This window comes from Syngnathus typhle, linkage group LG15 (genome assembly GCF_033458585.1).
Source record: "Syngnathus typhle isolate RoL2023-S1 ecotype Sweden linkage group LG15, RoL_Styp_1.0, whole genome shotgun sequence".
Taxonomy (NCBI): Eukaryota; Metazoa; Chordata; class Actinopteri; order Syngnathiformes; family Syngnathidae; genus Syngnathus; species Syngnathus typhle.
The window spans coordinates 8128970-8151457 of record NC_083752.1 but is presented as its reverse complement, the minus strand read 5'-3'; the positions used below and the strand labels follow the sequence as shown (position 1 = coordinate 8151457).

The 22488-nt window shown below is 42.1% G+C and overlaps 3 protein-coding genes across 3 annotated transcripts; 2 read left to right on the top strand and 1 right to left on the bottom strand.

Annotated features, from left to right (window-relative positions):
• Positions 1-363: 363 nt before the first annotated feature.
• si:ch211-284e13.4 (insulin receptor substrate 1-B) lies at positions 364-11269 on the top strand. The gene is made up of 3 exons (XM_061299270.1): positions 364-1004; positions 2167-5187; positions 7549-11269. Exons 1-3 carry the CDS (start codon positions 656-658, stop codon positions 7554-7556), a joined length of 3378 nt encoding a protein of 1125 aa, XP_061155254.1. The 5' UTR covers positions 364-655; the 3' UTR covers positions 7557-11269.
• Positions 11270-14024: 2755 nt separating this feature from the next.
• LOC133168161 (mitochondrial ornithine transporter 1-like) lies at positions 14025-17951 on the top strand. The gene is made up of 7 exons (XM_061299481.1): positions 14025-14416; positions 14911-15009; positions 15437-15695; positions 15783-15920; positions 16513-16688; positions 16776-16934; positions 17021-17951. The coding sequence occupies exons 2-7, from the start codon at positions 14955-14957 to the stop codon at positions 17140-17142; spliced, it is 909 nt and encodes a 302-aa protein (XP_061155465.1). The 5' UTR covers positions 14025-14416; positions 14911-14954; the 3' UTR covers positions 17143-17951.
• Positions 17952-18963: 1012 nt separating this feature from the next.
• hinfp (histone H4 transcription factor) lies at positions 18964-22393 on the bottom strand. Its single transcript, XM_061299479.1, has 9 exons — positions 21981-22393; positions 21466-21692; positions 21240-21351; positions 20995-21147; positions 20810-20887; positions 20554-20674; positions 20322-20460; positions 20030-20154; positions 18964-19924 (listed from the first exon to the last, which is right to left on the bottom strand). Exons 1-9 carry the CDS (start codon positions 22138-22140, stop codon positions 19588-19590), a joined length of 1452 nt encoding a protein of 483 aa, XP_061155463.1. The 5' UTR covers positions 22141-22393; the 3' UTR covers positions 18964-19587.
• Positions 22394-22488: the final 95 nt, after the last annotated feature.

The window sequence follows — 22488 nt, the reverse complement described above, 5'->3', positions numbered from 1 at the left end:
TGATACTATATATACTGAATGAAGAACTGCAAAGGCACTACTAGTGTGACTTGAACCATGACCACTAATTCCAAAACTCTGAAATGATTGTATTGTGTTTTGCTTTTTTCTCACAGGAATACATCACATGCATGAATAAATACATATACATATAGAAATTTATAGTTTATAAACCTCTAGCAGCTAAATACTATGAACATTTTGTTGCTCATTGCACAAAAAAAGACAACAGAACTTAATTGATCAGTCTACATAGCTTTTATTGTGGAGGCCTGTGTCAAGATAATGTGTTTGGAACTCCCAAACTTGACTGGGGTGTCTACAGACAGGGGACAGCCTCAGTCAGACAGGTGGAGGAAAGGAGACGTCGCTCCTCGGCTGAGGTGCACACACCGCATATCGAACTTGGATCAGGAGGGACCGGGCCGGACTGCGGAGGACATAGTTGGGATCCTCCTGCAGCTGCTGGTTGGCGCATGGAGGCACGCTCCGGCTCGGTTCTCCAGCCTAATCACCACGCACATGCTTGAAGACTTCGGCGAGGATGCGGGGAGGAGAAGGAGGAGACATGTAGTTGCAATGGATTAATTAACGAAGACCACATGGACTTGTTCGTTTTTTGACGTCTTGAGTGCTTTCTAGTTAAGCAGGGGCCATGGAGAACCAAGGCGCCGAGTTGCAGAATTATGAAGACGTGCAGAGAAGCGGGTACCTCCGCAAACACAAATCAATGCACCGGCGCTTCTTCGTTCTGAGGACGGCCTCGGAGCGTGGTCCCGCTCGCTTGGAGTATTACGAGAACGAGAAGAAATTCCGCAGCAAATCGCCCGTGCCCAAGAAGGTGCTGAACCTGGAGACGTGCTTCAACATCAACAAGCGGGCGGATTCTAAGAACAAGCACCTGATCGTGCTCTACACCCGCAGCGAGAGCTTTGCAATCGCCGCGGACAGCGAGGAGGTCCAAAACGACTGGTACCAAGCCATGCTGGACCTCCAGTGCAATTGTAAGATGGCAAAAGTCGAATAATTGATGTTGCTCTCTGCTGTGTGTCTCCGCATCGGGCCCATCCTGCCTTAGGCTGTTTTTGCTCCCCATCTGCCCGCATGGGGCCATTGGATGCACTCCATTTCATTTTATTACCCATGTTCTTCAAATTTAGCTCCCTATCTTCTACAGATGAATTAAACGCGTGCAATTATTTGAATGGAAAAATAATCGAAATCAATTGGATCCAAGTGGACTGGTGCGTTATAGGGATGGCATTTGCAGCTTGTGCAATTTTGGGATTCACATATACAACCAGCATTTTATACCGAGCTAGCAAGATATAACACGTAGTAATATTCCAAATAGGGTGCAGCCTTATTTTTGCATGGCGCAGAGGGCATATAGCAACCATCGACGGGACGCATCATATAGCGCTAGCCTATCGCGGAGCACTCCCGCTCCAGCCCGTGTTGTTTTTCTGCACAGCCCCGAGAGCCCGCCCGCCTCTAATAACCTACATTTGTGCAGAAGGCGGCATCACCGTGCATCCATGCTCTGAGGGAGGGGAAAAAAAACACGTCTTTCTGTGCGCGTCTCCCTCGTGTTGTTTACGTTCATGTTCCGCTGCTTGGAGCAGAACATCACTCGTAGCTCCTTTTCCCCTCACTGTGCACCCACTGACGGGCTTTCCCAGCTCTGCATGCACTATACGTGAATGCTGTGAGACGACTGCTGGATGCTAGGGTTCTATTTTGTTCAAAATACAGCCATGTCTCAGAGCTTTATAGTTAAGCCTTTGTGGGATTAATCCGTTTCATCTGCTTGAATTCAAGAGTTTCTGCATATTGCTTACAATTAACCAAAACTGTGGCTTGTAGTGTTTTTTCCCCCGACACATATTTAATGACTTTCTCATTGCAGTTGTCCATAGAAAGTCTTAACTGTTTTGTCAAGTACGGTGAACCACCTCATATTTGTGTTTAGATAGGTGTGGCTTGGTGGTTGAGGACCACTGCTGTAGAGCATTAAGTGAATCCTCAGTGGGATCAATAGACACAATTTCATTCAAGTCCCCCCCAAAAAATCCTACTATTTATAGTGCTATCTATATTTATTTCCATTCATCTTTGGGCAAAGGGTTCCTCTTGTTCATTCATGCCCTTTCTCTTTATTTACAGGTAAATCTCCTGAAGACTATGGCAGTAGTGGAGAGTGTAGTTCTCCATCTCCAATTCCAACTTTCAAGGAAGTTTGGCAGGTTAAAGTTTGGCCAAAAGGTCTTGGACATGCCCGGAACTTAGTAGGCATCTACCGCCTGTGCCTAACTGACAAGACAGTCAACTTTGTCAAGCTCAACTCTGATGTGGCCGCTGTCGTGCTGCAGCTGATGAATGTTCGCAGATGTGGCCACTCAGAAAACTTTTTCTTCATTGAGGTGGGTCGATCGGCCATAACTGGACCCGGAGAATTTTGGATGCAAGTGGATGATTCTGTGGTGGCTCAGAACATGCATGAGACATTGCTGGAAGCCATGAAAGCGCTAAGCGAAGAGTTCCGTCAACGCAGTAAATCTCAGTCTGTGGGGACGTCATGTGGTGGCGGAACTGCTTCAAACCCCATCAGTGTTCCGAGTCGTCGACATCATCCAAATCTGCCGCCCAGTCAGGTGGGATTCACCAGGCGAGCCCGCACAGAGACACCAGGTGGTAGCAGTACCAGCACCTCACCGACATCACGCCATGGATTTCCACGGGCCCGAACGGCAAGCATTGGGGCCAGGTCGGAAGAGAGTGGAGCAAGTACCAGATCAACATGGGCCAGCTCCAGCCCGAGTCTTAATGGATCCTGCTCAACTACACCAACACTCAGGCCCAAGCCCACCAGGGCCCCCACCCCTGCAAAGATTACACTCAGCCTTGCGCGCTACACGCCTAACCCGGCTCCCTCTCCTGCTCCCAGTCTCTCCTCCAGCTCTGGTCACGGCTCAGAGTGTGGTCTAGTGGGCGCGGCAGTGGGAGGTATGACAGTGTGCTCCTATCCCCGCGTGTCTCAGAGAGTTTCCGTTTCAGGTTCACCAAGCGACTACGGCTCCTCTGACGAATATGGTTCCAGTCCTGGTGAACACTCACTGCTCATGCCCAGTATGGCTGCCCATCATGGGCACGGAGAAGGGCCCTCAAGCTACATAGTCATGGGTCAGCGAGAGGGCCTACTTGGTTCCCATCATCGCTCTAAAGGCAGGCGCATTCTTCGGCGCTCATCCAGTCGGGATTCTGAGGTCGAACGAAGACTACTAAGTAAGAGAGCTTCTCTACCTTTGGCCACACACGAACGACTAGCCCCACATCGAAAAGATGATGACGAGGACGAGGAAGAATATGCCATAATGTCACAGAGTGCTAACAGAGAAGGCTCTGGCAGCTTGGCAGTGGGGTGTAGGCGAGGTGATGTGGCAGGGGAGAACAGAAAGAGATTTGAGAAAAGGAGGGAAGCAGATGTGAGAGCTCCTTCGGATAGCGGTTACATGTCAATGCTGCCTGGAGTCACGTCTCCAGCTGCAGACGATGAATACATGGCCATGACGCCGAACAACAGTGTGTCACCGCCTCAGCACATGCAGCACCCCAGCTCAGAAGGCTACATGGTCATGTCCCCTAATAGTAGCATCTCCACAGAGTTACACGGACTGGGTATGTGGGATAGCAGGGGGAGCATGGAGAGCCGGGTTGCCAGTGACTACATGAACGTCTCGCCCGTCAGTAGTCGCTCTGCCTGTAGCACACCACCGTCCCACCCTGAACAGCACCAACTTCAACCCAAAATGTTCAATTCCTACTTTTCTCTGCCCCGGGCTTATCAACATACTCTCTATAGTCGCTTTGAGGAGGATCTAAACAAAGGGGAGTGCAAAAAAGACAGTATTGATAGTGCTGGAATGAGTGGGGGAGCGGGGTACAACAAGAGAAACAAAATGGGAGTGGGACACACTGGAGGCTTCCAACTCTCCATGTCTTCCTCTTCTTTCTCCTCAAGCTCAGCTAGCAGTGAAAGTCTGGAGGACAAGTCCATATCAGCGGGCAAAGGGTTAAGTTTGTACAAGTGTGCAGGAACATGCACCAAAGATAGTCGTCATATTCAGAAACGGGGATCGAGCTGCAAGAGCCCAAAGCAACAAAGGAAGGGCCGCCCGCTCAGTCTGTCTTCAGACATTGCGAAAGCAAACACTTTGCCTCGGGTGAAAGAGAATCTTCCTCCAATGGCGGCTCACAACAACGGTGAGTACGTCAGTATTGTTTTTAAAGAAGACAAGAAGTATAATGGAGGAAGATGTGCAGGGTCAGATCGAGCGCAACCCGTCTTACATGGAACCCTGCGGCCCTCAAACCAGCCCCTTCGTGTTCCTGATAATGCTGTTAACCTTCCTCGCAGCTTCTCTGCACCATTGTCCACGTCTGTTGAGTATGTCAGCATGGATGTAGGGAAGTCATCAACGCCGCTAAGGTCAACAATCAGCCCCCCGCAGGGCCCACCGGCTGTTGCGCCCAAGGGCCGACTTGAACATGGCACACCATCTCCTCTGGCAGCAGATGGAAACTCTGTTTATCGATCCAAAGGAAAGATAGCAGGAGACGCCCTTAATTCGTTCATTGACAAGAACAGTCCAGATACCAATCTTTCAGCGAGATCTGCCACCCATTCAGGTCCACCTGTACCCATGGGGGATGAGACAGGGTTGGGATTTTCTCCTGTCAAGACCTTCCAGTCTCCTGAGCATGGCAGCAGACTTATCCGAGGCGAAGCTCAGAGTCGGCGGGGCCACCACTCAGAGACCTTTAACTCCCCTCCCTCTGGACCACGACACCTATCCTCCACTACCAACATTTTCTCGGAGAGCGGCCAGCCGGTGAGCCACCGACACACTTTGGACTGCTCACTGTGGGAAAGCGGCCAGGCAGCTAGTTTGTCTGACACGCCACCTCCGCAAGCCTCTGCTGAACAAGGCCTTAACTATATTGACCTTGACTTGGCCATTAAGGAGAGCCCTCAAGCTGGAGCTGAGCGTTCCTCTGCCGCCCTCAACATTGGCGCAGGCGCTATGGGCAGTGGTGCCGGCTCTAGCCTCAATACTTACGCCAGTATTGACTTCTACAAGTCCGAGGAACTGAGAGCACACCAACTTGGCAGACAGGATGATCAAGGTAAGGGTTCATTGGGCCACAGGTTAATTTAGAGTATACAAACTATTAGGTTCAAAAACATTTGGAGTTTGACTGTTTGTCTTGCAGCGTGATGCAAACTGCAGACAAAACTTGCGTGTGGCTCTCAGTCAGCTGTGCACATTAGTGTGCCTCGTCTCTAAGCTGCGGGTTGTCTGCAAGGTCTCTCATGACAAGTGGTTGTCGAGTGAGAGCGCAGCCAATTGATGTATCTGCTGCTGGTAATGAGCCCTTCACATAAACGGTGATAGACAGAGGGGAACACGGGCCAGGTATTTGCGATTGCGTGTGGGCGAGCTGTCGACCGCACCGGTTCACACGGCAAACTCGAGGTCTCCCATCATGCCATGCATGGCTCAAAGTCATGTAATGGTTTTGATGGATTGGCTACTGTACTGAAGCACATTAGGGATGAGTGTCTCTTTCACGTCAAGAAATATTTTGGAAAAGCAAATTTACATGAACAATACAATGAGATTCTATATAAGGGAGGCGTCATATATTTTCCAATAATATTGCTCTGTTATGTTTCTTATTGTGGCTACATTTATAAATGCTTTGGGAATGCTCTGCGTCACTCCTTCTCATGTGGCTTAATAAGTTATCCAAAATGCATTGCAGTTCTACCACCACCGCACAAGTGTAATAATAAGCATTTTAAATTAACCTCTTTCGATCAGTCAAAGTGAAGCATTATTAGCTTTTGGAAATACAGAATTGGTAATAATGGCTCTTCTGTAAAATGTGTCGGAGCATCTTTGGAGGGAGTGTACATTACTCTATAGAAAACGGGGAACATCAAATATTCATCAGGAACACACAATTTCTGCGTCTTATGTATTCAATTTACACTTGCATAATTGATTCCGCTAATGCAAACGCGTGATCATAACACTGTAATTGCCCACTTATTGCGACTGGGGACAGCGTGTTTATGCATTTAACATGAATTGCGAGGAAAGCTCTTATAATATTCTGTCAATAGCCCCCATACATTTTCCCACTGTGACTGTTGGTTGCATGTGCTGCTTCTGCTAGAATATGCTGCATGTTATATGTATGTACGGGATATGGCATGCACAATAATAAGCGCTCACATAATGCTGCTAATTCCACTTAACACTCAAATTGGAATGACTTCCAAGTGAAATGTTTTATGGACATTGATTTCAGATGTTTATCAACAATGTTTCAATTAGTATACTATTCTTGATCAGAGTTGCTTCAAGAGGAAAGTGTTCTCCTGCAGAATATTGAAAGAAATGTAAATGTTGGTTCAGTGTCGACCTCATTGACCCTCTCTTTTATTAAATTTACTTAGATCAATAAGTATGCAAGACAACATCTGTCACCTTTTCCTGGGCTTACGAACACCATGGCCTGAATGAATATTAACCTTTAGCAGACTTGTTTTTCTGTGTTTGAATATAGCACAAGATTGTAAGAATAGGCGTGCCTGTGTCACTGAATCACAGCTGTTGTTTTTGTACATACTCGTAGTTGGCTGATCTGATTTGTGCGGATTTCTAAAATTCTCCCACAATAAATTATGGAAATCGAATTAAATAAAGGTCAAACTGCCGTATGCTTCTAAAAATTGCACAGACATTTTTATCTAACTGCGGCAGAGATTGTGATGTCTGCCGGATGCCCAAATGTGTCACTGGGTGCCATTTAAGCGGTGCCCCCCAAAAATCAGGAAAACTGAAATGGTAAAAAAAATGGATTCATTTATTTGTTTTGGACATTTTTTTCATGAAATAGTTGCTTTTCTACAACCACTAGGGAATCTTAACGGTTGATGTTGAAAAAACAAATAGAGCTGTGCTCTTAAACATTGTTTTTCTCGAGTTGCACACCATCATTTTCCTCTCAGGAAAGAAAGGAGCAAGCGGTCAGCCCGAGTCAACTTGACGTATGGGCACTTTTATCCATAAGTGTCCCCTGAGGTACAAACTGGTTTCTTTATGAGGCTATTCTTTAATAAAGAGAGGGTCGATTAGTCTCAGTGGATCACTTTGGGACACATTCATGGTCACCACAAGCTGATTATTGCTATGCTCATTTGTTTTCTTGATAGCATGGAGCTGATGCAATTGCATAATATTAACTCGTGCGCCACTGCGCATGAGGCCCTTATCATTAAAAATCATTATAGAAAGATATCACGCATCATGTGGTGTTTACACGACCAGCCACAGATTAAATGTTGTAAACAACTACGACCTTTTGTACAGTACATAACCTGACAGACCTAATCGACTATAATAATAAATAAGAATCAAAGTGTTTCTAAAAAGGCCCATCTTAAATTCTTGCCGGTGTTTGATTGTTTTCCTCCAGATTGTTGATGTGTGCCGAAGTCTACGATGGGAGCGGCGCGATGCCCAACAGTTGCCACAACACAACTACGTGTCGAGTCCAAAATACTGGAACTCTGGGAAACCAATCCTCATCTGTCTGCCATGTTCTGACAACCAAACATGTGCCAAACACACGCATGCACACACACACACACATGCACACACGCACTGACACAGACGGGGTAATCTGTTTGTATGCCTTGCTCTGATCAGCTAATGTGAACTTGATAAATGATTATGTTTGATTATGTGGGTTCACAGGTCGGCTTTATGTCTATTTGACACGATTAAAGTACTATGACAATCGGGCAAAGCCATAAAGTCGGTAAAAATGTCACACATTTGCTTTGATTGCCTCCAAGATTGACATCATTGTGATTGGTTGCTGAGCAAATGTAATGAAATGTGATCATTCAAGGCTCAGTAGTGACATCCATTTAGTTTATAGTCTGATTGCAGCTTCATGTCCCAAAAGGCTTTTTTTCCCCTGTGTGCAACACCTTCCTTTGTTTATGTCCTGAAAACGTGTCAACAAAAGATGTATTTTACACAATTATACACGTTGTCATATTTGTCAATATAATACATACAGGTGCCATTAAAGCCATAATGCTTCTTCAGGAACTTTCTTTATCTGTATAAATGACAACAAAAACGTTTTCTCAAGTACCACTTTGGCTGTGAATTGATGCTGTCCAAAAAAGTAAACAGAGGATTCTTCAAATTTGAACACAATTTTCCTTAACTTTCGGTAAGCGACATATCTGAGCTTTGCGCTGTTTTATGGATTTGTATTGCTTAAGTAATTGATACTCATATTATTGTCAGGACAGCAAAAATTTAGCAGTGGCAAGAAGCTGTCACGCACAATTCCACCTGAAGCTTACACAACCTTCGATGTGATTAAATTAACCATCGCCTGTCATGTTTCCACTATAAGATGCATTATTGCCAGTTGCCAAGGCTTTTTGTGCCGCATGCATCCTGGTACAAACGGTGCATAACAATTGATAAATTTGCATAACGTTCTTATGCAGCATTGTTGGTCAGTATAACAGAAACAACCTCACACAAAGGGAATTCTACACTGGTGCAAAAGTTGCCTTGAGCTCCCTCCCAAACAAGGAAGTGTGGACATTATTTTTTGGCAACAGTTCTTTTTATTCATTCAATATTCTATCTTTATGTCGTATTCATGCTTCATGCTACAGTATACATGCAAACAGCATTTAAAACACCACAGCTTGTGTTTCCTCAGTGGCATAACAGTTTACTTGACACAAATATAATAGGACACGTTATTTAAGATATACACTATACATACAGTATTTTGATGAATACTATTTAGCCTAGATATCTATATATACTCTTTTATAAAGTGCCTCTTTTTTGATTGTAGCTGTTTTACACAGGTAATCTTAAAATGGGTTGTGAAAATACAAGAAAAAAAGATTAAACACATTGATATCAGTAAATAATTTTTAAAATGGCCTTACTGTTTATCTGAAACGTGAAAAGATTTTTTTTATTTTATTTTAGAGGGACAGAGGGTGCCTAACAGTTAAGCCACTATGTCAGCATCCCCTCGCTCTTGTATGACTTTGCCAAGTTGAGGTTGGGCCCAACAAAGTGAAGCAAAAATAATAATAATAATAATAATGATGATAATAATCCAGAACAGGGGCTGCTATTTCATCCTAAATAATGTTACCGGACAATATGATGATTCTAAATTGTATACACTTTATTCTTGAAACCTGTTTTAATGACTTTCTGCATTGTTTTTACCTGACAGCTTTCATTCTCTTGTATATAAAATACTAACAAGGCAGGTTCATATTAGACTGCAAATGAAATGTAGGTATTGATTTAGGCTTGTGGTGTATTTTGAACCTCAAAGCAAACATGAGTGGAGGTCATTTGAACTCTTCAGAGCAGCTAAGTGTTTACCTGGGCTAGAACACGACGAACACGCTCGTGTGTGTTGTTTTTCTATATTTGGATGTGGATTCAGTCCCCAAATTGTGTGACAAGTGCTCCTTTCTGTCTTTACTCTTATCCAAGACCTGGTTCAGTCCTCTCCTAAACCACTATTTGTATTATTTCCATTGGTTATACTGCTGTCGGATTGCCAAATTGCCAAATAATCAAAAATACAATCTGACAATAAGAGCATTTGTAAACAAATCTGATTTCAAATGAATTTTTCTTTCCTTGAAGTGCTTTGGGGCCAAAACATGATTTTAATTTTTTTAATGAAACATTTTTAAAGGGTGTTTTTTTTTTTGGTTTTTTTTTTAATCAAGATCATGTGAGTTTCTGACTGGTTGAATACCATACCCAGAGCCATTGAAGTCTGGTTTGGTCCAGTTGCAACTCAAATCAAACAAACACAATGTACAAAAAAAAGTATGGTTCAAAACAAACATCAGTACCGGAGGCTTCAGTAACAATGGTGACCAAACTCAGCTTGTTTCTGGTTATGTGTATACAGGGTACAAGGAAAGGCTTTCTTCGTGTATTTTTCCCACATTTAGAATCATATTTGTGACAAGGCTCCTGAAAAATAAAATCATTATTCTAAAGATGAATATTATGAAAACCATGCCCACATGTTGAGTTAGAATAAATGAATGAATATATGCCTACTGGAAGTCACACACAAAAAAGTGACAAATGATGTGGAGAAGTTGGGTTGCAGAGATACATTTTTCTAAACATTCACCATCTTGACTTCTTCATTTTTTGACACTTTCTTTTGTCATTTCCAGATAAGAGACCCATTCACCAACCAGTGAACATAAAAAAACTACACATCCCTGTGCTAATACATAGATAAAATAACTTGGACTAAAAATAACTAATCCAAATGAAAAGGAAACTTCTCAAGAGGAGGAGTAAAAATGCACCACAAGGGTACAAAGTGCTGTCTTAAGTGATTGTCAGTCTTTTTTTTTTAAGAACACAAAACCTGGTATTTGAACATGGGTGTGCAGATTTTTACATTCACTTTGGTACACATTTAGAATTTATGTCTCTTTGTCGTTGGCTTTTAAACAATCCCATTAAATTATTGAGCAGGTGCTTTTGAGTTACCTGTTGTCTGAATCCGAATAGCCCGCCACTGCCAGTAGTTTGTGCTTCAGAACAACAATTTACTGCCTGACACTTACAGTATAAATTCAACCAATTAGTTGGTCCTTTATAATCTATTTGTTATTCCTTCAGTGCTAATTTCCTAATTAGGGATTACGGAGCCTATCTGACTGTACCTCATAATCTTGAGACTGTGCAGACAAAAACAGTTGGTAGTTAAACCCCTCACAGTCTAAGAGCACTACAGGAGGAAAATATCGATAAAAGCTCTTCAATGGATGACTGCTTCTGAGTGAAGGACCAGACTCTAAGTGTGGGAAATGATACTGTTTGTACAATCAAGATTAGCATCTGTAATTACAACTGAAAGAGCATTCTATGTATTTTAAAGTTATCTACTTTGATATTGATGTACAAAGACTGATCATGAACTCTGTAAAATATCATGTGCATAGAGGAGTTCACTGATGGGTGTTGGGGCGGGACAGTTGGGGTGCGTGGGGTTCATTCAATTTATGACAAATTGTTTCCAAACAGAATATTGACAATAATTGTTTGTGATGTAGACAACCTCAAATGTTGTTTTTATATATATAAAAAGGAAAAGTGGGAGAAAAGTACATTTGTGAGTATTTTTTATTGACCATGTGTTCAAAGTCAATGTTGCACCATTTACATTTAGCGAGTCCAGAGCGTTGTGAGGAAACTGGACAGACTTTATGTTTTTAATCCCAGACTCCTCTGGCCTAACAGATGGTATTTTGGTAAGATCATTGCATGGCAAAGGTTTCTTTTACTCCATGTTTGTCAAATACAGGACTGTCTCGGAAAATTAGAATATTGTGATAAAGTTCTTTATTTTCTATAATACAATTAAAAAAAACAAAATGTCATACATTCAGGATTCATTACAAATCAACTGAAATATTGCAAGCCTTTTATTATTTTAATATTGCTGATTATGGCATACAGCTTAAGAAAACTCAAATATCATATCTCAAAATAAAAAAATATCATGAAAAAGTATACTAGTAAGGGTATTCAACTAATGACTTGAATCGTCTAATTAACTCGGAACACCTGCAAGGGTTTCCTGAGCCTTCAAAAACACTCAGCTTGGTTCAGTAAACTAAGTTACAAGTATAGGGAAGACTGCTGATCTGACTGCTGTCCAGAGGGCCATCATTGACACCCTCCATCAGGAGGGTAAGACACAAAAAGAAATTTCTCAAGGATCAAGCTGTTCACAGAGTGCAGTTTCAAAGCACGTCCACAAAAAGTCTGTTGGAAGGGCGAAATGTGGCAGAAAACGCTGCACAACCAAGAGAGATGACCGCAGCTTTAACAGCATTGTGAAGAAGAGAATTTGAGTGAGCTTCAAAGACAGTAGACTAAAGTTGGAGTCCAGGTATCAAAAGCCACTGTTCACAGACGTGTCCTGGAAATGAGCTATAAATAGCCGTATTCCCATGGTCAAGCCACTTCTGAAGCGTCTGACTTGGGCTATGGAAAAGAAGTACTAGACAGTTGCAGAGTGGCCCAAAGTCCTCTTTTCAGATGAAAGCAAGTTTTGTATTTCATTTGGAAGTCAAGGCGCCAGAGTCTGGAGAAAGGCTGGAGAGGAGCAGAATCCAAGTTGCTCGAAATCCAGTGTGAAGTTCCCACCCACAGTCAGCGATGGTTTGGGGAGCCATGTCAGCTGCTGGTGTTGGTCCACTGTGTTTCTAGTTCAGACTAAATGCAGCTGTGTACCGAGAGACTTAAGAGCACTACATGCTTCCGTCTGCTGAAAGGCTCTATGGAGATGATGATTTCATTTTCCAGCATGATCTGGCACCTGCCTACAGTACCAAAACCACCAGTAAATGGTGTACTGACCATGGCATTACTGTCCTCGATTGGCCTGCCAATTCCCCCTGACCTGAACCCCATAGAGACTTTGTGGGGTGTTGTGAAGAAGAAGCTGAAAGACACCAGACCCAACAATGCAAATGAGCTAAAGGCCGCTATTGTAGCATCCTGGGCATCATAACACCTCAGCAATGCCACAGGCTGATTGCCTCCATGCCATGCCGCATTGATGCAGTAATCCATGCAAAATGATTCCCAACCAAGTACTGAGTGCATTAATGGACATTTTCAAATGTTTGATTTTGTTTTGCTGTTATAAATCTTTTTTTTTTTACTTGGTCTGAGGAAATGTTCTAATTTTTTGAGAGAATTTTTAGTTTGCTTAAACTCTAAGTCATAATCAGCAATATTAAAATAATGAAAGGCTTGCAATATTTCAGTTGATTTGTAATGAATCCAGAATGTACGACATTCTTGTTTTAATTGCATTACAGAAAATAAAGAACTTTCACGATATTCTAATTTTCTGAGACAGTCCTGTCGGGCTGCACAAAGGTTTACTGTGAAATTAACACACCAAAAACTATTACACGTGAATACAACATATACTTTTTGAGAAACATCCTCAGTGCTAATGCTAACTGTGAATAGGAAATCTCATGGAAGGAAATTAGCATTGTGTTCAGGGAGCAATATTCCTTCAACAAATGAATGTTTATACACAAACAGACGGTTAATAAATCGATAACCGTATATTTCTCCTAATACGTGAAATTGTTTTACTTTCAGTTGCAACTCTCTTTTCGTACACTTTTTGTCTCTATAAATGATGCCCCACACTGCCCCTAAGAGGACAACTTAAAATAAAAATGCTATTTCAATATAGTTTTTATTTTACTTATTAATTGCCTGGTTTCTATTTTGTGTTATGTGACCAGGTGGTTTGTTAAAGTCCTACAAAATCAAGCAGCTGACCTTCAAACTTTCAAGGAGATTGAATCATAAACAAATCAATCTAACGGTTGTGTACACATCATGAACAAATCCATCTGTCACGTCAATATTTTTAGTGACATGACATCTGCACATTGACCCCATGCAGGAACACTGCTCGGTTTGTTTGTATTGTGGCCCTCGTTGTACTCTTGATTATTGCAGTTGAATGCCGTGTTTGCACATTTTATGGGAAATGTGTAGAGTTGAACTTTGCTCTTTTTTTGTTGTTGTATAATAGACTGTGGGGTTGTGTCAATTCTCAAACACTGCTACACCAGAACATTGGACAGAATATATAGACAGTTTGCATCGGGCTTAACACTAACATTTATTGAGTTTATTTTTTATTGAATACTCACCTCTGAATCAAACGATTGTACATTGAACTCCATATTCACTCATGTTTTACAAAACAAACAGCAGAGGGCGCTCTAATACCTTGTACCACCTGCCTTGACATTAAACCGGAAGTTTTTACATGCATGAATTTCGCGCATTGCGTATCACTCTCACTTTTTTTTTTTTAAGTAAACCAAATTCATCATTTTTGTTCAATCAAACACGACGTAACGTCAAATCTGAACGACCTTAAAACAAACGTTAATTTTACAACCAAGAATGGCCCAAAACTGGACGGGAAAAGAGTTTGGTACCTGGAAGTGGAGCAGAGAAAGACCTCTTAAAATCTTGTCATCAGATATGCTCTGCAACATCGTTTATCATTATTCTGAGCCGCAGCACCTTTATCGTTGCCCATTCATTAACGCCACGCCTTGAGAGGAAGATGTTGCAAAAAAGATAACATTTGATATAATCATGCGTGTTCTACTAGTTATCTCCGTTTAGCAAGCCTCCAGGTGGATATCAGCACTGAGGTCACACTCGGTGTGAAAGCGCACGCAAAGGTAAGTAAAATTAACTAGGTATTTATTCATTACAACGTCGCTTGTTACAGTGACCTTGTTACAGTATTATTGCAGAAAACATCCACAGCACTCCGATTTAGATCTTTAAGCCCCGATAGAGACATTAAAAAACAAAGGGAGAAGAGCACGCTTTTCCTTATTAAATCCCATAACGTGCAAAGTTGTACATGTAAACATTTCTATTTAGTGTTAAAACATGCTCAGCGTCGAGCCATCAACCCCCACCCCACTGCTGGTAACCTTCATATGTAACAGGCCAACAACAGTAAAAGGTACGACAGTCATAACCTTGCGATAAGGGTTGCGTTGCAAAGCTGGAAATAGCTCTTTCTCTACGTAGATGATCAGTATTGTCAATCAATTGGATCCCAGATATAGACAGCCGAAATGAGGGTGACTCTTGAACTAGTTAAGTAATTTGTTTTCTACAATTTATTGAAATGCTTCCATACTATCTTTTATATGGTTGTCAGGTGCCTGACAGAAAGAGAAACCTCGTCTAACAATTTTGGACACAATGGCACCTCATGCCGTGGTTCAGGCCATCATCGACCTCTCAGCTGGAGCGATAGGTAACCTGACTCACTTTTTACCCCCCTCCCAAAATTATGAAAACAAATGACAGTACAGTGTAGTATCCATTACTGTACTCTGTGTTCCCTGTGCCTCAACTGCAGACTGTGTCCACTTACAGGTGAATGTGAGCAAACATTGATACCTCTTTAAAGTGGGCCCAAATGGCCATAGACATCTGTCTGGGTCTTTTTCTGGCTCATTTATCTCTGCTGTGCCTTCGAATCACTTATTGCCCTTCTCTTGAGTCTCAAAAGTATACTACATTATAAATATACTCTATCTCATGTGTTTTAATTAATCGCTATCTTTGGGGAAAAGATGTCAGGACATTTTCTCTTTTGGGATTATTTCACTCCTCTAAAGAAGTGCCATATTTAGTGTTTGTTGGTCCATGTTTTTTTGGACCACGTTGTCTTCTTCCAGGTGGGGCCGCATGTGTCTTCAGTGGACAACCTCTGGACACAGCCAAGGTCAAGATGCAGACCTTTCCCACACTGTACAGGGGCTTCATCCACTGCATCATGTCTACATACAAACAAGTTGGCATCCGCGGTCTCTACCAGGGAACCTCGCCGGCTCTGATGGCTAACATTGCTGAGAACTCTGTGCTCTTCATGAGCTACGGCTTCTGCCAGCAGTTTATCCGCTTCACGGCAGGACTGCGCAGTGATGCCGTGCTGAGGTAGGGCAATGTAAACAAAGGCCTTGGTCTGTAGCTGGATGAATACACGGAGGATTTCTGTTTGTTTTTGCCTTTTATGCTCGCTAGTGACATGCAGAAAGCTTGTGCCGGCTCCGTGGCGTCCATCTTCTCTTCACTGGTCCTCTGCCCTACGGAGCTCGTCAAGTGCCGTCTGCAAGCTATGTACGAAATGGAGGCGTCGGGCAAGATTGCAAGGAGTCAGAAGTAAGTGGTTCCAAAAAGTCTTCCTGTTCTAATAAATTGCTCCAATATGGCTAGCACTGCATTACAACAAACTATAAAAAGGATGGATGTTTGACAGAAGTTCCTTGACCACAAAGAAAATGACAAGATAAATTGAGTTATCTATAGTTTGTGATTCTGAATGGTTATGACCTCAAAAGGGAACTGTGAATGATCCATTTGTTGTGACCACGAAACCGGTGGGACCACTGTAGGATTACTTAGAAATTGCTGAGGTGTTCTCGGATGCCCAGGGAAAAGGTGAACATCCAAAATAGTTATGCAAACATATTTTAAGTTACATAGTACTTAATGTGAACGAGCTGGCTACCAGCAAACAACTTGTAATTATTCCTGACTACTTTCTCAACATTTCAAGACAGAAGTTACCAATCCTACACTTTGAGAATTACTAGGTGATTCTGTATTTGATTTACAGTCCGCTTCAAACTGGAGTGGCGTTGAATAAACTCTTTTTTGAAGAATTGTCCTTTCCAATTTTCTTTGATGGTAAATGCATTGAAGTGTGTGTTAATCAGGCTTTCTAATCCATAGCTTTGCATCCTGTTTGCAGCTCGGTGTGGTCTGTGGTGAAATCCATCATGAAGAACGAGGGTCCACAGGGCTTCTTCCAGGGCCTGACCACAACCATTGCCAGAGAGGTTCCTGGCTACTTCTGCTTCTTTGGTGCCTACGAGTTATGCCGCAGTGCCTTTGCAGACTACATGAAGTGTGAAAAAGATGACATTGGTGAGTGAGCGGCTGCCACAGTGCATTCTGGGAGATCATCATGATATCCTAACTTTTATGCTGTGTTTGCGTCTTACTGTCGTGTAGGCGTGGCTCCGATTGTTTTCAGCGGGGGTTTCGGAGGGGCGTGTCTGTGGCTAGTGGTCTACCCCATGGATTGTGTCAAGTCTCGCATCCAGGTCATGTCCATGACGGGCAAGCAGGGCGGCTTTTTCAAAACCTTTATGACCATCGCACGAACTGAAGGTAGTACATTTCATCTTCATCAAGTCTTTATCATCCTAATGGGTTGAAATCATCTTGGTTCCTTCTGTTGTATTTCTTGCTTGTAGGTATTCGAGCACTGTATTCCGGGCTCACTCCCACCATGGTCCGCACCTTTCCTGCTAACGGAGCACTTTTCCTGGGCTATGAGGTCAGCCGCAAGGTCATGATGAAGCAGTTTGATGGCTGAGTTGCACATTTTTAAATAAGTAAGGAAGGTGCAGCGGGCAAGACCTCAATCAAACTCTGTGATGAGGAAATCATGTTTGCTGGTCTAGTTCATCTCCATTACTTTTTAACTTAAACATTGTGTTTACATTTTTGAAATCACAATGTTAATTTATTTTTAGAGCTAACAGTTGTTTGTTTCCTTCACTGCCAATATTTCTGAGACAGCTATTCTACGTGGTCTTGTCCACACCACATCCTCGCCTACCTCAGTGTTGTGAAATGCACAAAAAATATACAGTATTATTTTAAGCCTTTCTAAGCAACATATGCACACACATGAAAATAAACAAAACACTCCTTTTTAAGGCATGATGGTTTTCGAGGCTTCAAACAGACCAAATCTGTTCTGGGGTCTAATGAGGACACAGACTTGATCGACCTTTTAGTACAAGAAAATTCAATAGATGATTGATATGTTTTTAGAAATTGAGTTATTTATATCCTAGTTTTTCATTGTTATTCTTTTTGACTGAGTAGTTCCAAACTAACTGACTGGTGTCTTGGATTTCAATAATAGTTTTGCCAAACCAAATTAATTGAACTAAACTTAATAACACTCCATGTTTTGCCTTTCATTATTTTGTTTCTATTGCTACCCATGTGGTATTCGCACTCCATGTACAGGGTTGTGCCACGAGCAATCTCGCATCCATGTTAAGAAAGATGTTTTATTAAGAAAATGCCAACATTGGAACTCTAAACATATTGCTTTATTTAACTACTTTGATATTGTAGTTTAATATCCATATTAAACTTTTCACTGAAACAGTTTGTTTTCCTGTATACCATAATTCATATTCTAGTTATGGGAAATATAAGAGTGACAATGTGAGACTTGTCTGTCACGTTTGTAATTTAGTCTACAGACTTTTTACAAAAGTTAGGGATGTCTGTAAAGAATATATTACATTATAAGTTCAACACAAAATTTCAGCCCAAGGCCAAATATTCCTAAATTTTTTAATATATTCAGCAGGACACTTAAAATTTGCATAGGACAATGTGTGACAAGACATTTCAAAAAGCACGTGATGCAGTTGCTTGACTTGGCAACTCAGACTTTGGCACACTGCAGCAACAAAGCAAAAGGCATGCAATATGTATATTTGGACTACCAAGCTTCAGGTGATGAAACCAAATCATGTTGACTGAGAGCGTTGCATTCCAACCAGTCTGTGTCGGTATTCAGGTGACAGTTGTGCTAGTGCAGGTTCTGCACAGGCAGCCTGAGAGACCAAGATGGCGCACAGAACTACTTGTACGCAGCTGCAGGCCAGCAGGATACCAAACAATCCAGGGTTGAACTGTACAAGGTTCTTGGGCTCTGTGCACTTTCCCCCACCACGTGGTGTCGGTCAAGTAACTCTGGTCACTGGGCACAAAGGAAAATATTAGCATGACTGCCACTGAGGTTCAGGTTCTCTCCCTTTTTGTGGTGCTATTTTAATGTAACTCCAAAGTTGGCCACTAGAAGGCGGCACATGTCAATCTATGTCTTCTTTGTTAGACATAAATTGACTCTCTTAGGACTGTTAAACGTGATTTTGTATTTCTGACTGTCCTACTAACTTCTTTTACTACAGTATGTCAGTATAATTTAACTGTCTTACCCCTGTTATCTGCTCCTTGTTATAATTGAAAAGTGGCTACAAATTAAAAATACAAACCAAAAAAAAATAGGTCACGGATCACGGTACACTTGAGTTTGATGGGCTCCATTTCCCTGCAACCCTGAACAGGATAAGCAGTTATAAAAAAGGTGGATAATGAAGAACAAGCATTTCACAGTACCATTTTTTTTTTAAAACAGCAATTTAATTTAAGTTTTGTGTATAGTACATACATATGACAATGTGGTAGGCATAACATATTGCATCGTTGTGTGGATGCCATTTTCTTCATCATTAAGGAACCTTCATTTTCCGAAAAATTAACAAACAACAATGTGACGATGCTATATGGGAGGTAGGATGCATTGGATGAATTAATTCAAGTTATAAATACAGGCAATTTAGTTTAGCAAGATTGGAGCGGGGAACTGACTAATAAAGGCTTGTTATTTTGATGGGAAAATTATTCAACTTTACGATCACATCTTACCAGTTACATTCAGTTAAGCTAGAAACAAAATGTGTACAGTAGTGCCTTGAGACATTTGTGTTTCAATTGCCATTGCTTCGGCTTCCAAAACCATCACTATCATTGCTAATCTTTAACCCAGCTAAGTTTTCCATTAGGTCTGTTTTACATTAGCTTAGTTGTTTGGTGCATAAATCTCTAGATTTTATCTTAAGTGTAAGATAGAAAACTTTGAATTTGGACTTGCAAATCAGAGCAAAACATCAGTCAGGTGACTTGTATCTCAAGCCAACAGTCTATTCACATACTAGGACGGTGTTAGGGGTCAAACTGTCTGCATGTCTTGTTCTTGAGGTATATCCTGATACTGTAGTATGACGATGTCGTCCGCCGTCTGTGCCAAACCTCCGGTGAGAATCGAGAACAAGAGGCTCTCTTCCTCACCCCCCTCCTCACAGTTAACGGTGGGCGCCTCGGTCTTCTGCTCCTCTCGCAACAGCCCCCTCAGCTCTACCTGAGTCTCTGAAGGAGCGGCCCCGGGGGACTCTTGGCTCGCCTCTGCGATTCCATGTTGCCTCTCTCGCATCAGCTGCTCCGTCAGTTCCACGCTCTCGTAACGGATCAGCTGCAGCCGAAAGAAGCCGTCTTCGTGCTCCTTGTACCTGGTAGCCACGAAGGGGGGATGGGGTGGGGTGGGGTGGGGGTTGGGGTCAACATGACATTGCATGCGTCACCAGCAATGCATTTTCAATTCAGCTTCAACGTACCGGAACCGTGGGTGTCCTGAAGGCCATTTGAACTGGTGTTTTTTGTGCAGGTGAACCGTGAGGTTATTTCCTCTGGTGAAGCACTGATCGCACACATGACACTTGTAGCGAGCTAAAAGATTTCCCTGAACAAAAACAAATTGAGCAGGACTATCATCTGCAATAAACATTAAAAGCGATTGATAATTTTTCATAGAAAACCATATACATTATTTCCCAGAAAATCTGGGATGTAGAGGATCTGAGGTCAGTGAATCATGATACTGCGGGGGAACACTATTGCGGTTATTACCTCATGCTCCTTTTTGTGGTGATTCTTCAACGTGCTAAGAGTACGAGATGCAAAGCTGCAGCCAGGCACATTGCAGTGGTAACTCGGCTCGATGCTATGGCTGTCCAGATGTTTACGCAAATCCACCAGATTCTTACAGCTAAAAATATTACAAGAGAATCACAAGCAATTAATTATGACATTTTAGGAAAGAGAAAGGAGCAGACAAGTACATATTTGCAGGATGTGCTACCTGTATTGACAGTATTCACAGCGATATGGCTTCTCATTGCTGTGGCGGAACTTTATATGATTGCGCAGCGCTGAAGGTGAAGGACAAGTCATGTCACACAACGGGCACTTGTAGTGGCTCACTAGAAAAAAAAAAAGTGATAAACAATATTAACATCATAACATTCAAGACACAAAATAATTGATGATACTAATAGAATTGTTATGCGCTTGGCTGCATATAAGAAAGCAATGCAAACTACTGGCTAGCTACTAACCGTGGGTCCTCATGTGGTCTCTGAGCAGTCTCTCTGTTGCAAATCGTTTTGAACAATGGGAGCACTGGAATCTTTGGCCTAGAGCAAATATAAATTAAAGCACATAAAGCAAATATAAATTCCTCCAGTTATGTCCGCTAACTATTTTACTTATGCATGTCTTTGTACTGTGTCTGTATTCTCACCTTCCATAGCACCTTGTCGAATGATGTGGTCAAAGTACTTTGTGTTATTGGCGTACATCCCTCCACAGCCTGAACACGCTACGACCTTCTCCTGGGTGTGGCTGCGTAGATGCTCCCGTAACTTAGAACGGCCTTTAGCTGTAGCGTCACAATCTATGCAGCAACAAGAAACTCATGATAGCATTTGTATTCAATAGGATTAAGGGCCATTTTGGAACTATTATCATAAGGTGATGACAGCGTACCTTTCCATCGGCAGCGTAAAGGGAATTCACAGTCTCCTGCTGGTATGTCTATAGATAAGCTGTGAAGCTCCACATGTCTGTAGAACCACTCTGGATTCTCATAAGGTGGTTGCTTTAACACGCAAAAAAGAAGTGATCGCATTTTAAAACCTTGCATATTATGTGAGATTTAATTCGGTTCACGGTTTGGATTACAGTAGACATTTTACAAACATGCACAACATACCTCACATTCCTCCCACATGCAGGTAAAATTTTCAGGGATTTCAGGGACAATATTGCGGGTGTGGGAGCCGATGGAGCACGTGCCAATTTCTGCCTGGCTATTGAGCACCTGCTGACCCAACTGTTTCAACTTGGTATGGTAACAGTGAAAGAAGAGATGTCGCCGGAACTCTTCAGGACCCTCCACAGAAAAGAACCCGCAGTCTCTCCAAAGACAGTTTCTTTCCCCTGGTCAGAAAAGACAGGAAAAGTAGTCCAATGAATTATTTAAAACAAAAGCAGTCTGAAAAAAGGACCTCCACTAAACCTTAAACATTGATATAAGAATAACAAATTACATCTAAAACAAAACATTGACTATATTATTCAGTTGCTTGTATTGACATTGACAGTTGGTGTTTTCGGGCTTTCTAAAAGCTTATAATGTTTTTCTCAAGAGCTGATCGCGTAATTAAACCGATTCACATGATCGTGTCAGTAAATGAGTAGAGGAACGTTATACTGGCTTCAACTCACATTCTAGTTCTTCTTCATCCCCTTCCGCCATGTTCGTAGCGTCCAAGTGTACCTCCACATGCTTGCAGAATTTCTCCATTTGACTGAACGACTCCTGACACGAAGCCCACTCACATACTAATTTCAGCGTTTTTTCCTGCAGTCGTTTATTGGGAGGCATCTCCTTGAATGGCTAGTTTCACTTTAAAAAAAGTGAATCCCAGGATGAACCAAGTATTATTTGCACATTACCTCTAAAACACTAAGCAGTTTGGGAAAGCCGTCGAAGAAACGACAACGGAGTAAGAAGTTATTCGAATTATTTTTAAATAAACGCTCCTGTGTCTAGATTTTAGCTAATTGAGTAGCACAAAGACGATGTCATCATTCAAGAGTTTTGACGGGCGGTGCAGCGTTTTTAAAAGTTCCACAGAAACAATGCAGCGTTTATTTACTGGTGTTAATGGTTCCGGAGGACACGCGTAAACAACCAGGCACGATTTTTACTCGTAAAATCAGTAACATTTAT

Coding starts and splice junctions, on each gene's coding strand:
- si:ch211-284e13.4 (XM_061299270.1), top strand. CDS start 656: ATGGAGAACCAAGGCGCCGAGTTGCAGAATTATGAAGACGTGCAGAGA. Junction 1,005..2,166: donor GCTGGACCTCCAGTGCAATT/GTAAGATGGCAA, acceptor CTTTATTTACAG/GTAAATCTCCTGAAGACTAT.
- hinfp (XM_061299479.1), bottom strand. CDS start 22,140: ATGCCTCCCAATAAACGACTGCAGGAAAAAACGCTGAAATTAGTATGT. Junction 21,693..21,980: donor GGATGAAGAAGAACTAGAAT/GTGAGTTGAAGC, acceptor TTTTCTGACCAG/GGGAAAGAAACTGTCTTTGG. Junction 20,155..20,321: donor ACCACAAAAAGGAGCATGAG/GTAATAACCGCA, acceptor GTTTTTGTTCAG/GGAAATCTTTTAGCTCGCTA.
- LOC133168161 (XM_061299481.1), top strand. CDS start 14,955: ATGGCACCTCATGCCGTGGTTCAGGCCATCATCGACCTCTCAGCTGGA. Junction 15,696..15,782: donor CGCAGTGATGCCGTGCTGAG/GTAGGGCAATGT, acceptor TATGCTCGCTAG/TGACATGCAGAAAGCTTGTG. Junction 15,921..16,512: donor AAGATTGCAAGGAGTCAGAA/GTAAGTGGTTCC, acceptor TCCTGTTTGCAG/CTCGGTGTGGTCTGTGGTGA.